This window comes from Thermobia domestica, chromosome 2 (assembly GCF_964235325.1).
Source record: "Thermobia domestica chromosome 2, izTheDome1.hap1.1, whole genome shotgun sequence".
NCBI classification, from domain to species: Eukaryota; Metazoa; Arthropoda; class Insecta; order Zygentoma; family Lepismatidae; genus Thermobia; species Thermobia domestica.
In genome coordinates this window covers 162,167,260-162,183,900 of record NC_137455.1, presented here as the reverse complement: position 1 = coordinate 162,183,900, position 16,641 = coordinate 162,167,260, and the positions used below count along the sequence as shown (strand labels likewise).

General features: G+C 36.4%; 1 protein-coding gene across 6 annotated transcripts in view; it reads left to right on the top strand.

The window, feature by feature from the left end:
- Positions 1 to 13,636, top strand: part of LOC145676789 (armadillo repeat-containing protein 6 homolog) — a 63,246-nt gene extending 49,610 nt beyond the window's left edge. For all 6 annotated transcript variants that reach the window (XM_081747593.1, XM_081747581.1, XM_081747588.1 and 3 more), the window contains 2 exons: positions 5,680 to 5,829; positions 13,093 to 13,636. In XM_081747593.1, coding sequence (XP_081603719.1) covers positions 5,680 to 5,829; positions 13,093 to 13,305 — 363 coding nt within the window. In that variant the 3' untranslated portion in view covers positions 13,306 to 13,636. The remainder of the gene's footprint in view (positions 1 to 5,679; positions 5,830 to 13,092) is intronic.
- Positions 13,637 to 16,641: the final 3,005 nt, after the last annotated feature.

Below are 16,641 nucleotides of genomic sequence, written 5' to 3'. Positions count from 1 at the left end.
CTAGAGGTGCTTCAAACAGTGGGAAAGAAGATGGGAGAAATGAATCGCATTTAAAATTTCTAGGGCCGCGGTGGCTCAGTGGTAGAGCGTTTACCTCTGGTGCTTGGAGTCCCGGGTTCGATCCCAGCCCCCGCCAAGTGAACTTTGTGGTGGACAAACACCGTGTGCGTGGATTTTCTCGGGGTTCTCCCGTTTACTCCCACTTTCTTCATTCCACCATTTCATTCATTACTCATCATCACCGTCTCCTTTAGCCTAACCGGCATAATCGTGGGACGTAAAACTCAAAGATTTCATTTCATTTTTTAAAATTTCTAGTAAAGGTGCAAAATGCACTTGATACCTTCTTCGCTTCACGGCTACCAAGTTCTTCCGCTATGGAATCCACGGTCTTCCAGAATGTTGGCAGAAGATCGTCGATGCTAATGGGGACTATTTTTGATCTTCCAGGTACGTCTTAGGTGACATATCGCTGTTCGAAGGTTGTGGGTGAGAAAGCGACAGAACTTTCTTGGTAGGGCCGCGGTGGCTCAGTGGTAGAGTGTTCACCTCTAGTGCTTGGGGTCCCAGGTTCAAATCCTGCTCCCACCAAGTGAATTTTGTAGTGGACAAACACCGTGTGCGTGGGTTTTCTCGGGGTTCTCACGTTTCCTCCCACTTTCTTCATTTCATTCATCTCTCATCATCATCATCTCCTTTAGCCTAACCGGCATATCCGTGGGACGTAAAACTCAAAAATTTCATTACATTTAAGAACTTTCTTGGTTACCTTTATATAAGAGTGGCATAACATTATTGAGAACAAATTCTAGTAATCACATATTTGATCTCTTGTGTAGAGATTTCTTAAGTATATGGTTTCCTTCTATTACATTTCTTATTATACATTTAGTGTGTTATAGCACTGTACACATCTTAATAATAGCCAAGTACTTCTTCTGTAAGTAAGATTTAGCAGTTTTAAAACTGATCATTTATAAAATGTGTTATGCGTATCTTATTTTTTGCTTTTTTTTAACCGGTACAATAAGTATATAGAGAAAAAGATGGTAATATATAAAACGTGAATCGCAAATTGTTCATGATTCTCTCTTGAGGGCAATTTTAAAATCTGGTTCCTGCTCTATTTCGCTCAGCACCATTGTAGTACATAAATCGAAGGACTTGTAGCAAAAACAACCCTTGTCGAAACAAGATTTTTTCAGAAAAATGAATAGAAAGCTGCATGTTTTAGAAGGTATCAGAGACACGTGCAGATTTTCTCATACTATGTACTAGAGAAAGCTCTCTTTTCATTCTTTAGAGAAATTTTCTGTTCTGATAAGGGTTATTTTCCGAAAAGACCCTCAATTGATATTAAAAATGAATATTTTTAATTAGATTATAGACAGACTTAATCATCAGGATTATATACTTGCAGGCAGACAAGATTATGTATATATTTATCGCCATCAGCTGGTAATATTACCGTTTATGGGAAGGTAACTTTCGGGCCACGCCGTGATCAGTTTCGCACACGACAGAATAAAGTCGCTTATAACTCAGACACTATTAGTCCTACACTAATATAAGTATACATTTTTTGAAAGAGCATAAAATGACGAAAAACTTTTAGAGGAAACATTTTTCAGAATTCGATCTTGTAAAGAATCGGTGACTAAAAACTGACGCTACGCGCAACCAATACTGAGTAAAAATGAAAATAAGAAGAAAACCATTGTATTTACCTCAAAAATGCACTAGAACTGAATTGTAGAAGACAGACAAACAAAATGAAAAAAGTTTGGATGCTCTAGCTCCAATGGTTACTGAGTTATAATGAATAATAGAAACGGCTAAAATTTCGGCTTTCTCCTACTCCCCTTCCGTGAGGTATTTTTTCTAGCATCCGGAATTTTTGTGATCAGTGATGGGTGTATATTCAAAAAAATATCGGATGCCAAATTGTTACATGATTTGCCCTTAGAACTCAATTTTTAAGCCCCGATGCTTAGACTAAAATAATTGTGTATTAGTTTACACGTAGTCTATAGAATAGTATTGATGCAAACTTCACGCCATTTTAAGTAGCCAGGTAAAAGCTCCCTACGTATGACATGTTAGATGGAGGTGGTTTGAGATCATAATATTTAAACAGCTTGTTTGCTTCAAATGATGTGAGGATACACATTAGAATAGAATAATCGTTTTCGGTCTGCATAAGGCAAGGTGAAGCATCATGTGCGATATTTATCTTGCTGCAGGCATTTGGGATTATTTGTGTTCGTGTACCGGACTATAGAAAAATATCATCAAGCGTCAGAGACCGTTCACAGCTGCAACACAGACCAACATCTAGTTTACGAACGAAAAGATCTTTACCAATGAAAACTCTTTCAATGCCCAAAATGAACGGCTGTATGCAAAATCGTCCAAGGAAACCGGTGTGATCCCTTCCAGAATAAACCTGCCACATTAATTGTGGAGGATTTCACGTCATAGAGTTACAAAGCTTCACTTCTGCGTAACTGGACTGAAAACGCGTATTGTAAACTACCAGTCTCATGCTCTGACACCTGTAGTTGAAGTAGTCTTGTGTAGCGTAACCGCTAACCCTCTCACCTTTGGTGCGAGCGGTCCCGGGTTCGATTCTCTGGAAACACTCGGGGTCGAAAAAGTATAAAAGTTTTTTTCAGGTCAGCCATTCTGAATGAGGTTTTCCTGGGTTGTCTTCATTTACAACAGGCAAATGTTGGGATGGTATCTAACAGTGGTTCTAGACTGATTTCTTCCTTCCCCATTCCTTTCTTCCGCCCCAATTTCCCTATGTCATCCCTCATTCGTGACGGGTTAACATGGCCATAGATGCCGAAAGCCCGGAAATATAATCCCTATCCTAACCTGTAGCTGAACCACTCAATCATACCCTCTTTGCCAACACCTACTGGATCTTCCAATAGGACTCGCTTCCAGCCCATAAGTGAAAGTCGTCTCAAATGTATTTCCAGGTTTCCGATTTCATCACAGCGTACAAATGGCCACCTGGCAGCTCCCACCTCAACCGCTTGGATTATGATCTGAGGTCCAAATTGGAGGCCAAGGTCTGCTCGAGTCAACTTCCTGCTATTTCGTCCCTGAGACTTGGTCTTAGGGGTTTCCTTTGGAAGTAGTGCGTACAACCATTGATGACTTGCCGTATGGCTGACACCGTGGAACATTTTGAATAACTTATACCTGTCGCTTGTGCACTGGATCGCTGCTGAACGGGACGTTAAACTCAAAATCTTGGATACTAATCGAATGTCAGTCTGAAACTAGCATTTTAATCCGTACTAAGATCTTAAAAAGGTTTAGACATTTTTTTTAAAGATTAAACTTAATGGCTCATGAAGGTTTAATCATTTCATATTGTCTAAGAGACTTCTGGAAAAAGTTTATTCCATTTGACATACAATACTCGCAATTTTTAGTTCAGAATTTTATGTATCGTGGTAAGAATACATACCGTAATAGAAACATCTACATTTATATAATGAACTGAATAGTTTGAAATAAATTTTTAAAAATAGTACCTACCTTAATCTGGGTTCTTATCATATCTGTGATAAAAATGTGTATACTAAGGAGGGGATGAGTGTTTAAAATAAAGTACCTCACGAGTCTCACGTTCGGAAGATGAAACTTCGTATAAACACTTTACGAGAAATAAATGGACACGTACAGTATTTCTGCGTTTTAGAAAATTCCATTTAGGAGGAGGACGAGAAAGGCAATTTCTAGATGTTTTCCTCAATATATCATGACACTGCCATTCTCTCGTATCATTGTGGGACAACAGTTAAACTGATTGAAATGAATATTTGAACATGGCATCTGACTCGAGCCGGGTTTTTATCATATGATGTTCATTAAAATCTATAACCTAAGGGGTGAAGGAGAGTTAAACAGGTTATCCCAAAATTGAGTATCTCACATCCTCTCATCTCATTAAAAGTAAGTTTGCACGTGCACCCGAAACTGTTGAATCTTTTAAAATGAGGTTTTAAACTTGGATTGACTTGAGTGTTTGTCTTTGGCCCTACACTTTGATTGAAATGCATTTCCTACGGGAACACTCACGACAATCTCTACTCAAAGAATCTTTTGCTCTGGAGTGTATAACCATAGCACCTAACGGACACAAACCCGAGTCATGGAGTTAGTAATTGTAAAGGTGCTTCCAATCGAAACTTGACGGGCGTCACTGAGATTTCATAATGGTACTCACCAATCTTGAAGGTCAGTCCCAGCAGCTATGTTTGTGTTAACCTCTGTAACTGCACTTGCTGAAACTCTGGGCTCACCTTGCTGCACCGTTGCAAGTCTGCTTTCTTTGAATACTTTAAACCATCTAAACATAGAAGACTTGGGTAGTGCATGCTCTTCTTCGCTTGTGGCATCATTTCACGTGTTTTAATGCCTGTAGGAATTGGAAATAGAATTTTATTACTTCGTGCTGCTTGTTTCCATGTTACCTCTATTGTTAGGCCCATCTGAAATAAGAAATAAATAAAAGGATCATTGCAAGCATCAGAAGACACTTACACTACTGCTATCTACAGGTAATATCGTCAACAATTTGACGAAGGGTCGTATTTCAAAATTTCACTTTTTCAGACATAAAGAAAGAAATAATAATTATGTGAACAGAAAAGCAGTTGAATACGTAATAACTCGTCACCTATTCCGGATAATAATTATGTGGAATTATTGATCAGTTATTGCATATTTAACTTTTTCCTCCTCGATGGAATTGTGTTTCTTTCTTTATATCTGTAAAAGTGAGATTTTGAGATACGAACCTTCGTCAAATTCTTTACGATATGTACTAAAGCCCACCCTTTTTAAATATGACATTTGCAGACTTTCTGAAGAAAACAGTTTGTCTTTTCTGAACATCCTTCGTACAATGATTCAAAAATGTTTAAAATATTCACAAATCGTAATTGAAGAACATAAGGGATGCAACAGAAGCATCCGACGTGTCGATTGTCACAACTTTAAAATAGAATAATTCGTATGACACAAACAGAACAAAAATTTTTAATAAATCTATTGATAAGAAGAAGGTTGTGATGGGATCTTTTTTTGTAATAAGAAATCCGAGATTGAATTCAAACAAGGGCGAACTCAAATCCGAGATTGACTTCGAACAGGAGCCAACTCAAATCCGAGATTGAATTCGAACAGGGGTCAACTCTTCCAGGACTGAAGCGCAGCATTCTGGGTGTTTTCGGAATGTAGGGTGCTACCAAGTCTGAAACCATTATACATGGCTACATTATAGGGGAAATTGGGAATTTACTTTAGTGAAATTACCTACATTTGGAACGGGTCGATGCAGATTTTCATAATTTTATTTTATTTTTCTTCATCATTCCTTCAAAAACCCGAATTGGTTCGAAACGTCCATATTTCGAAATTTCTGATGTATTCGAGTGGTAAGAACAAGGATAATTCTGTATTTGATTATAGCAGGTTTACAATGAAGTTTGAAAGATACTTACGACTGACTGCTTTTAATGATTTACACAGCTTCTACAGCAAATTTTAAAAGAAAAATAAGAAAAAAGTGGTATTAAGTAGTGAACTAAGTTTTGAACTTTGAATTTGATGGCCATCTGCCATGTAGTAGTTAAATAAGTGTTCATGTCTTTGTAGTCTTCTCCCAAGCTATTGGCCCATGGGCTTGGTGCTATTGCCACGTTATCTTTAAGAAGCCCTGCTAACAGTCATGCAATTTGTGAAGCTGGTGGAGCGGAAATTATTATTGAGGGAATGAAGCGTCATGTGCTAGATGTTAATGTTCAGGTAAGTTATTAATCTTTGTACTACGTATACAGGGTAGTTTGTAGTTCCTTCCGGGATATTAGCAATCGCCAAGGCAGAAACAAAAATATGTTTAGGTATACACTAACAGACTGTTATGCCATCAGACAGAAAACTGTACAGGTTTCTTTAGTAACTCACAAAATGTTCCTTGATGACACGACGTAAGTCAAACCTGGACTCCAATTGCAAAACACGTTTTAATATACCATAGCCACTCTATTTACATTCGTTGTTGAAATTATGTTAAGCCCTCTGGTACAAGAAGATCGTGTGTATGATCTTTAACATGACTTCAGAGGTAAAAAGCACAGGCAGTTGTTGAGAATATAAAATGAGATATTAGTGATAAGCAGAAAGTGCCTTAAAAAATTATATGCTACTTGGTTGCATAGGAGTTTATCAAAGTATTGGAAACATTTCAAGAAAATGCAACTCGTGTCAGCTTACTGACGGTGCTGTATTGGGAACTTAAACTATAACATAAGTTTTACATTTAGAATTCTGTCATTTCTGTGGTGGAAGTGGTGTTCTAAGGTACCCGTTCTCTTCATGAGGGTGTGAAGGTTTGGGGCTTTCGATAAACGGTTGGTTAGGGTGGGATTCAAGTAAGGTTGTAAATAATAAGACGAGTAAGATTCATTAGTTTTTGTAGGGAATAGAGGCTAAGATAACATTTTTTTGATTAAAAAAATAAATAAATAAAATTGAGACCTTTATAGTGTTTTTTTTTCTTTCGAATTTTTGCGATAACGTTGAGGTTGTTAAAAAATGCTGACGTGACAATCTTGAGGTAATTGTTAAGGAGCATTATAGTGGAACGGACACTATTTCTCCGAATAGCCAAGGCTTAGGTTAAAGAATTTTTGATGTGGTGAGAAGGAGAGCTCTTGAAGTGAAGATATTGCATTTGTCGACACTTTTAATTTATACTTCAGTATGGAGGCATCTATATCCAAGTCTGACGGCGGTATCGAGAAATGTAATTGTATGGTTGAAGTATTGCGAAAGTATGACGGCAGATGTTGTTTTAAGACTATGAAAATATAGGGCAATTGTTATTTAAGAACTGCAGGATTAGTTCTAGTGCTGGTTGGACATGGGTCCAGATTAGGGAAATGTATATGAAAATCAAACTAAAGAGAAAGTTGAGGTTGTAATGAGCGGAGTATTTTTAGGTTCTCCATGAAAGCGATGGTGTATATAATGCCTATTTTCAACTGTGAAATTGTTCGTGGTTAATACGGACTAAACTAGTTGGATTAGAATTGTGTTTTTTTGAGGTTTAGGAAGTTCCCCAGAGCGTATGTTTAGGAATTCTTCCAGGGTGATGAGACGTTGGATAGCCAACCTATGTATACGTATATTTCCCGGCGTGGAAATAGGAAGTAGAAGGCGGTCAGAGGAAGATAGATGGAATTTCTAGATACTGGAGTAGATTTTCATTTGAGAAGAAGCGTTAAGTTGATTTGGTTGGGTGGATGAGTAATATTGCGAGAGTAGGGTCGTGTAAAGGAAAAGTCTGTATGAAGTGTAGGTTGATCAATTGCGCAAGAAGAGAAAGTTAGACCATGATAAGACTTTCTCATCGGTCGGCGAGAAGAATGCGAAGAAAGATTGAGAACTGGTTGGTTAGTGTTTTGAAAATGAAAGCTAGGGTTGTCATGAGCCTTTGATTAGGTTTTATTGGGTTAAGAGGTTAGGTTTGGGCCAGTTCAATAATACTACAAGTGGAGTCAGGGTGATGATGATGGGGGGGCGGGAGTGGAAGAGAGAAAGAGATAGATTCTTTTTGAAGAGTGTCTGAGGGCAAGGTTGACAAGACAAAGTTAGGAGAGTGTGAGTAGATCTCTTTAAATGACGTAGATCAGACCGTTAGTGCAACACTGGAACAAGTTATACCTCGATCGATTTGTAAGATTGTAGGCTTTTAGTTTACGTAATGATCGGAACATTTATGTGTACAAAGGAAAACTAATTGAGGGATATTTAAGAAAATTTCCCTTAAAAACGTTCCTTCTCGCGATTCTTTTAGTTATTACGTGGCAACACTGCAAACTAAGTGAATAATAAAATGTATTTAGGTTTTATGTTCAACTTAAACCGAAAATTTAATCTTGACCCATCAAATAGCAGCAGAGGAAATGTGTTTTTTATAGTTTTCACAGAGTTCACAATAATTAGATTTTCATGGAAGCACGACTATTACTTTGTGTCAATGTTCCGACCGTCAGTACAACACTGGAACAAGTTATACCTCAATCGATTTGTAAGATTATAGGCTTTCAGTTTTTGTAATGAACGAGACATTTCTGCATACAAAAGAAAAATAATTGAGGGATATTTAAGAAAATTTCCCATCAAGTGTGAGTTCCTTCGAGGCCGCCCACGGTGGGAATGCTATGTTCCAAGAGCTCAGATTTACCTAATCTCTCATGCTGTTTATATTTACCCTTTTAACTGGCAGTGATATGCAAATCCTGGGAAATTATCACATCAAAAGTCTAAGGCTGGAGGTCATCACCGCTTTCGACAACACAATCATACATTGCTGTTTGTAATCTAAATATTTGTGAATATGAAGATGAGTGGCCCTTACGGTTGAGCAGAGTTATTTATTCTGTTCTGCTCGTCAGATATCTGACTATTATACCTAGGAGCAACTGTTTTGACATCAACCATCAAGCTGAAGCAGCTGAACAAACATCTTGCATTAAAAATTTGGCGACACGGGTTTTCCGAAGATTTGGGCCTGTATTACTTGCAGCTAAAAGGATAGATATAAACTAAAAAAGGAGATGTGGTAAGTCTAAGCTCTTGGCATGTTGCAATTTTGCCGTGGACAGCCACGAAAGATCTGACGCTTGTCGATGATGATTAATAAAAGCTCGCAGTAACATTAAAGCTGCTTGAGTAACTAAAACACTTACTGACATACCTGCACTGACTGCGCCTTCAGTGAATTTATCTTTAGGTATGTTTCTTCCATGAACAATTTGAGCTCGACGATCTGGTACAAGTTGTGGTACCTCATTTCGGCTGCTATGAGATCCACTTCTGGAATCTGTAATAGTAATGATTTGTCTTCCTATCGAATAGGTGTTCCTTTAATAACACATTCAGCTATTCTAGTGACACATGTCACTAGATTTTCCCATGAAACACCCTTTCCCTTTTTTCATGATCCCCATTTTAGCTCTATTTCTGGCCAAATACGCACTACTCCTCGTCAAACAGGACGTCTGCTACATGCTGCCGTATAGCAGTACGCTCCAAATATGGTGAATTATCCACTAAGAGTGTACAATTTTCCGCCACACATGATTCAGCAGACTGACTTAGCAATCGTGGTAATTTTGTGAAACTTTGGTAGTTCCGGCGATATACCGTGTTTATTTGTGTCGTATTCTGTAGGAATTTGGATGCAAATTGATGTTAAGCGGTGCAGTTTTGCAGTGTTAGTCTCTTGACGCAGTACTTTAACCTGAAAGTTCTTATGGAAGTTTTTTTTTTTTTTTTTTAAATGAAATTTGTCGTCCTCATGTCAGTTTCGTTTTATGCGTATTATACAGAATGTTCGATTTTTCACAACAGTAATATCTTTTCTTGTTACAAATGTCGTCTGTCTAACTGGTTTCTTTTTGTTTGTCATTCTTCTCCAGAATAACTGAGAAAACACGGATTTCAGGGTGAATATGCTACTATTATCAACTTAGAGACAGACACGAACACAGAGAATATAACAAATTGCTTAATATTACGGCAATAAAAAAAAAAAAAAAAACTACATATTACGTACTATATTAAGTGCGATTATCTGTGTGCACATGTATTAAGAATACATGCCCTACGCAATAACTTCGAGAGTTGTTTGATAACTTCACATACCAGCAGACATGTTTGGAAGTGTATTTATTGTAGAATACCAAAACAACAAGTATTTTCAAAGGAACATAACAGTAAAATTATTGCTTTGAAATATATTATTATACGATGGATCAACAAACCTTAAAACCTTCCTGGGCGATTTTTCGGTACTGGGAATCTGTCATAATATAACGAATGAGAAAATCAACTAGAATAATTTGTATCACTTGTTTTCCATAGAAAAATAAAACGGAACATTGACACAAAGTCATACTCGTACTTCCATGTAAATAAATTATTATGAACCCTGTGAAGATAATAAAATACGTATTTCCTCTGCCGCTATTTGATGGATTAAGAAGAAATTTTGCAGTTTAAGTTGAACATAAAACATAATACTTAAATACATTTTATTATTCACCTAGTTTGCAGTGTTGCCACGTAATAACTAAAAGAATCGCGAGAAGGGACGTTTTTAAGGGAAATTTTCTTAAATATCCCTCAATTAGTTTTCCTTTGTACACAGAAATCTTCCGTTCATTACGTAAACTAAAAGCCTATAATCTTACAAATCGATCGAGGTATAAATTGTTCCAGTGTTGCACTAACGGTCTGATCTACGGCCATTTAAAGAGATCCCATTGATGTCTGTAAATATACACGTGTGCTAAAAGGTTAAGGGTCCCAGGACCCAGGTGTTGCACTTACATGTTGACCAACAACTATTTTTTGATTCTAAGGACACTAAGGAACATTTCTAATATAGTGGCAAAAGTTCCCTAGGGAAGGGGGGGAATTATCACCCCCTTGGCCGTTGGTCTATATGAGGTAAGGTGGGTTTCCATATTTTTGGCAACTATTAAAAAGTAGCAAACTATGGAATATATTCAATGTACTGTCCTGAAACCAGGGTGGCGACAAACCTGGAAAAAGCGGGAAATGTCAGGTAATTTGAGAAGTCGTGGAAAAGTCAGGGGATTCTGCTAGGAGTCAGGAAATTTCGATTTGCTAAGAATGAGATTTTAAAAACATTCAAAACTGGAAATTTTAAGACGATTTCAGATGTGGTTGAGTGCGTTTTTTTATTTGGGAACTTCAAACTTAGAAATTATGAGTTTACAAAAATTGCTGATAAAGTTGCATATCAGCGTACGCATTGTGTCAGTACTCAGTGGATATCTAAACTAACTTAAAAGGACCCTTGATCCTTAAATATGGGATACGTCTGCAGATACCAAAGTGTACTTTTTAATTTTTACTAATAATTTCAGTGTTTATTGATTGTAATACATTTGTAAGTACGTATTTATTCGTTCTCCATCACTAATTATGTATTTGTAATGATTTATTAATGTCATATGCAAAAAAATATATTCACATTTTAAAATTATTCTGACATTAAAAATGATGCAGCAGTTAGCGAACAGTACTTATGGTACATAAATTTAAATAAAAATTTCATTCTCTCTCTCTCTCTAATCATACATTTTTATGTTTTTTAGATTCTAATACATTCTAATCTTCTTTAAGATACATTTTTATATGTTTTTTAAATTCTAATACGAAATGTTCATTGTTTCGTAAAACAAGATCCTTTCAGACAAGACGTAAAAAATATTTTGTAAGTAGAATGTAGCTTTTGAGAGTGGGCACAAAAACTGTTGAGGGTGTTGAAGGACGTTCCCCCAGGGAGACATTCCTTCTAGCTGCTCTCTCCAGAAATACGTAACAAAGTATTCTTATGGACTTTATTTAGCAATTCGCAGTAAAATGAAAGCAAAGAAAAAGGGACGGTTAGAATTTCCGATTTAAATGGTCGTAAAATAATATTCATTGTTTCTAGTCTTCCTGTGGAATTAAGGAAGTTCCATAATATAAGTTCTTGTTTTAATGTTGACATTTTCATACTTTTACTATAGGGGAAACAAAAGTAAATGGGATCTCCGTCATGTTAATATTTTGCTGTTCTATATTACACTTTTTGCCAAAATCCTTGTTTCGGAACGCGGGAAGCAAACAAATTCTTTGTTTCTGACGGTTCATTACCACATGTTAGATGTTACATTGAAAGAAGGAAATCGCTCTATGTGATCGATCATATTTCAGGTATTATGCGAGTTTGAAATATTTTTGCATGTTCAGGGTGTCTATTGGTCATGAAACTCAAGAAAAAGTCACGAAATTTAACTTTTGGGTCACGATTATTTTTATCTGTACAAATGTAAGTACAGACGTGTGTATATATAATATATAATATATAATATATATAATATATAATACTCTATAAAACGTCAAAATTCACCACCAGAAATGTTTATAATCAGCTTTAGACGCTTCCAAATAGCAAGCAAATCCAGCTTCTATCACATACATGAAAATGCGGCCTAATTCGCACCCAAATTCGTTCTTGAGAATGTTACGAAATTTTATGGTTTGGTAAATAAAAGGTCACGAAAAAGTCACGAAATTTCATTTTGGAATTTTAGTCTACACCCTGATGTTGATAATAACTTAGACACAAATTCAGTGGCATAGTGGGTGGAGCGTTTACTTCTGGCGCAAAAGTTCATGCATTGAAACTATGGGTATGCGATATGAGTTTTATAGAAAACACAGAATGATCGGATTTTCTCAGGTTTCTTCGTTTTCTTCTCTATTCATATTCTATTTGTTCTTACATCATTACCTTAGTTATTACCATCTCGTTTGTGGGACGTTTACGACTTAACATGAACTAATGATTTAATATGAAGTATAATTGTTTGGCAACGAGCTTTCGTTTGTCAATAACCTAACCGTAAGGCTCCTTCAGGAATTGTGAAACTACGAATTTGGAAAGATTGACTTCTTTCTCTCGTGTAAATGGTGTTCCGAAACACGATCTTTTTTCCCCCCACAGAAATAAGCTGTTGTCTGTTCGTTTTCTGACGTGGGAATAGAGTTTACTTTTGGGATAGTATTCGTTGCTGGAAAATATAATTTTGTAAACACCCAAATGTGCAGACCTAATAGTTAAGTAAAGCAATAAAGAGATTATTACAATCAATACCAAATGAATGAATAGCATGAGAATGCATGTATATTTTTATTATCGTGTATTAAGTGCGGAAACGGTTTTGTTTGTTTGTTTGTTTGTTTACGTATTTTAGTTCAGTAGTTTCATTTATCGTAGAAACTTAACAATGCTTAAATACTTAGACTAAACCTAAACACGGAAACTGGCTGTCTGCCAAAAAGGAAAAGACGAATACGTATTGATTTGAATGCAATGGATCGAGTGATTTGTAAAGGTTTCCAAATAAAAGCTTGATACATTATTATTACGGTATTTCTAGTAAGTAACAAAATTAATGAAAACTGATCTTTTTACTTTTTCAGAAAATTGGAGCTTTGGCTATAAGAAATATAGTGTCCCGAAGTACGGACCTACAACCACAATTTTTATCTTTAGGAGCGGAAGAATTACTTAAATCTGCTTTGAAAACTCATGGTAAAAAATGTGAAGATCACTCAAAAGCTGCCCTTCGTGATTTGGGGTGTGAGGTAGAACTTAAAGAACGTTGGACCGGCAAAGGAGGCGCACTTAATTGAGCAAGTCAGATCATCGAGTGACAATCAAGTCGATAACAGAAAGTAGAAATATCTAATCATGGTACAAGACTTATCATTGTTGTTTAAATAACATACTAAACATTATATTGCTGGTTTTATATGTATATTTATATTTATAACTTTGTTGCGAGTGGATTATCATATTTAATTATTTTGAGAATGAATTTAAAGACGAAGTAACTTATTAATGAAAGAACAATGATTTACTTGTTGCTAAGATGCATTTGTGATCGCACTTTTCATTTTTATATACATTTAATAATTTATACTGTGTTTTTCTTTCAATAAATAAAATATTTTTTAACAAAAACTTGTCACCAAATATGTCTTTTCAGAAAATCTAAACTTATTTTTCATATTATTTAATTAACTTTGCTGGAGATAACTTTGTCCTTCTTTCTACTTTCAAATGTAGTTCTAAATGCATGATAATGGAGCTATTTTAATAAATTTTCTCGAGCTATCAGCCAGGTGAAGATACTGACATCCGACGTTTCGAACGCAGACATCACATTCATCTTCAGGAATTGTAATGAAGAGATCGGAGACTTGAGCATGTATACATAGTGACAACATAGTGACTATACATAGTGGCCATTACGTTGTATTCCGTTGACACTTTCACATCGGCAGCACAGATTGCGGTGATACCAAAATCATCAGAACTGGGCGGAGGAGGATTGGGGTCGCGTTCTCTTCTCAGATGAGAGTAGATTCAGTCCAAGTAGTGATTGTGGACGTACATTCATCTGACGAGAGATGGGAACACACAATGAACGCAAGAACATTCTTTCATATGATTATTTTGGTGGTTCGATTTTCTTGTGGGGATGCATAATGTTGCATGGGCATGTCGATTTCCAAATTTTTCAACGTGAGGCCCTCATCAGTCAACGTAATTGTGACACTGTACTCCTTTCCTACGTGCGTGTTTTTAGAGGTGCAATGGACCCCAACTTTTCTTTTATGGACGGGGCCGCGGTGGCTCAGTGGTAGAGCGTTCACCTCTGATACAGGGGTCCTGGGTTCAAACCCTGCTCCCGCCAAGTGAACTTTGTGGTGGACAAACACCGTGTGCGTGGGTTTTCTCGCGGTTCTCCCGTTTCTTCCCACTTTCTTCATTCCACCATTTCATTCATTACTCATCATCACCGTCTCCTTTAGCCTAACCGGCATAACCGTGGGACGTAAAACTCCAAAATTTCATTTCATTTCTTTTATGGACGATAATGCGCGACCGTATCAAAGCGCAGGTAGCTTAACTTTTGGAAGGAGAGGACATTCAGGGAATGGACTCGACTGCCCCCTTCTCTCGACTTAAATCACATCGTGCACATTTGGGATGGTATAGGGAGACGTCTTACAGCAGTCCAGATGCACCAAGGACTATCCAGCAATTGTCATCAGTGGTAGTGGAGTAATGGAATTCTATACCGGAACAAGTCATTATTAACTATGTGATCAGCATGGGAGCACGTTGTAGAACATGTATGGCTGTCTGCGGTGATCACAGAACACCCTAAGGGACATTTCATTCCTGTCGTATCAGGGGAGGTATATGAAAATCAAATCACGCGTCACAATTTTTTGACCAAAAACCACTGAAGTTCTATAACGATAGGATCATGATGTTGACGGAAAAATTGCAGAAAATCATCGAACAAAATTGTGCATATGTGGTTTCATAATATTTTCAAATAATATTGAATATCTGCTCAATTTTGACCTCCAAATGCTCAATACATTTTAGACAACCTCAAGAACCTTATGTATGTGCAACCCGAAAAACTGGATTGGGCACTAATATCGGTCGTTCTCGATTATTTTTGTCCCTTTTTCCTATTTCTTATCCCTCAACTCATGCCGATTGAGTGGGGAAATTTGGACTTAAACTGCATCGGAAATGACACTTTCATCTCAGCTTTCTCGAAAGCTATGAATTGGACACTAATATAGGTTGTTTTTGATAATTTTTACATATCACTATTTCCTACCCAGCTCTCATTTCCATGTCGAATATTGTTAATATAATAGTATACAGTATTATAAGATTGTTCATAGGCTTAAGATTGATAATCATGTGAAGTATAGCTTTAATTGGTGCAGTAGTTATTTTGTTATTCGATCCGCGACTGTATATATATGTATATATATACAGCCGCGCATCCAGGATATGATCAAGGGAGGGGCTAAACCATAGTTTGTCCACTTTATCCAGTGTAAAGAAAATAGGATTGAAGCCCATTTTATCCAGTGTATACCTGAGCGTCGAGGGGAGGCTATAGCCCTCCCCTTGGATCCGCGTCTATATATATATATATATATATATATATATATATATATATATATATATAGATAGATAGATAGATAGAAAGAAAGATTAATTATACCCCCTAATTGTTTTCGTGACTTTAGGAGTATTTTTTTTCCTTTGACTGTATAAACACATTCATCTAGATAAAATTAAAATGCGGCCAAATGAAACATGTCAAATGCGTTTCTAAATATCACATACCAAGCTGAATCAATTGGTATTTATTTCTAACTCAAATAACAATAGTTAAGTGCATTATTTTATATAATTTCTATCCCAGTTAGATGAATTTTAATACACAAATTAATGCATTACACGAGCGAGACTTACGTTTTATGCATGCTTTTGGCAACGTATAATTTCTAAGCTCAAAGGTGAAACCCGCTTAAGATTAACGTTTCTTATTCAAAACGTACCAGGGTTGAAAAAAAAAATTAAAAAACAACAACAAAAAGAACGTTTTTTATGTTTAAAACAGGTTTTTTTGTTTAAAACGTTTTAAACGTTTAAAACAAAGTACTTTGTTTTAAACAAAAAACATGTTTAAAATGTTTATTTTGTTTAAAACAACAATCTAAATTGGCATATATATTACATTTTTACTCTTAGGTATTGCTTGCCATCTATATTCAACCGCTAGATCAAATTTCGGGAACTTCCCTAATCTCAATCCGCCCAAAGGTTCAATTCCGGAGAAAGAAATCGGGATTTTCCTGATCTCCTTTCACGAAATAGGTAGTTTAGTTTCTTTGGGTTACATTCTACTGGTCGTCTGCATTCTTAATCTTTAAACGCTCATTGACGCAACTGCTGTGTCAGGGCTTTAAACCTCAATGGCTCAGTCTTAAACCTCAGATTAAGGTTGGAAGATGGTTTTGTACCAATTTATTCCTGAAAGATGCAGCTTTGCTGGTGTGCATTTTATGTATAGGGTAAATATCGTGTTTTTTTTTTTTTCAACAGTTCTTTTTTTGGGGCCATTCCCCCTCTTCGGGGATAGA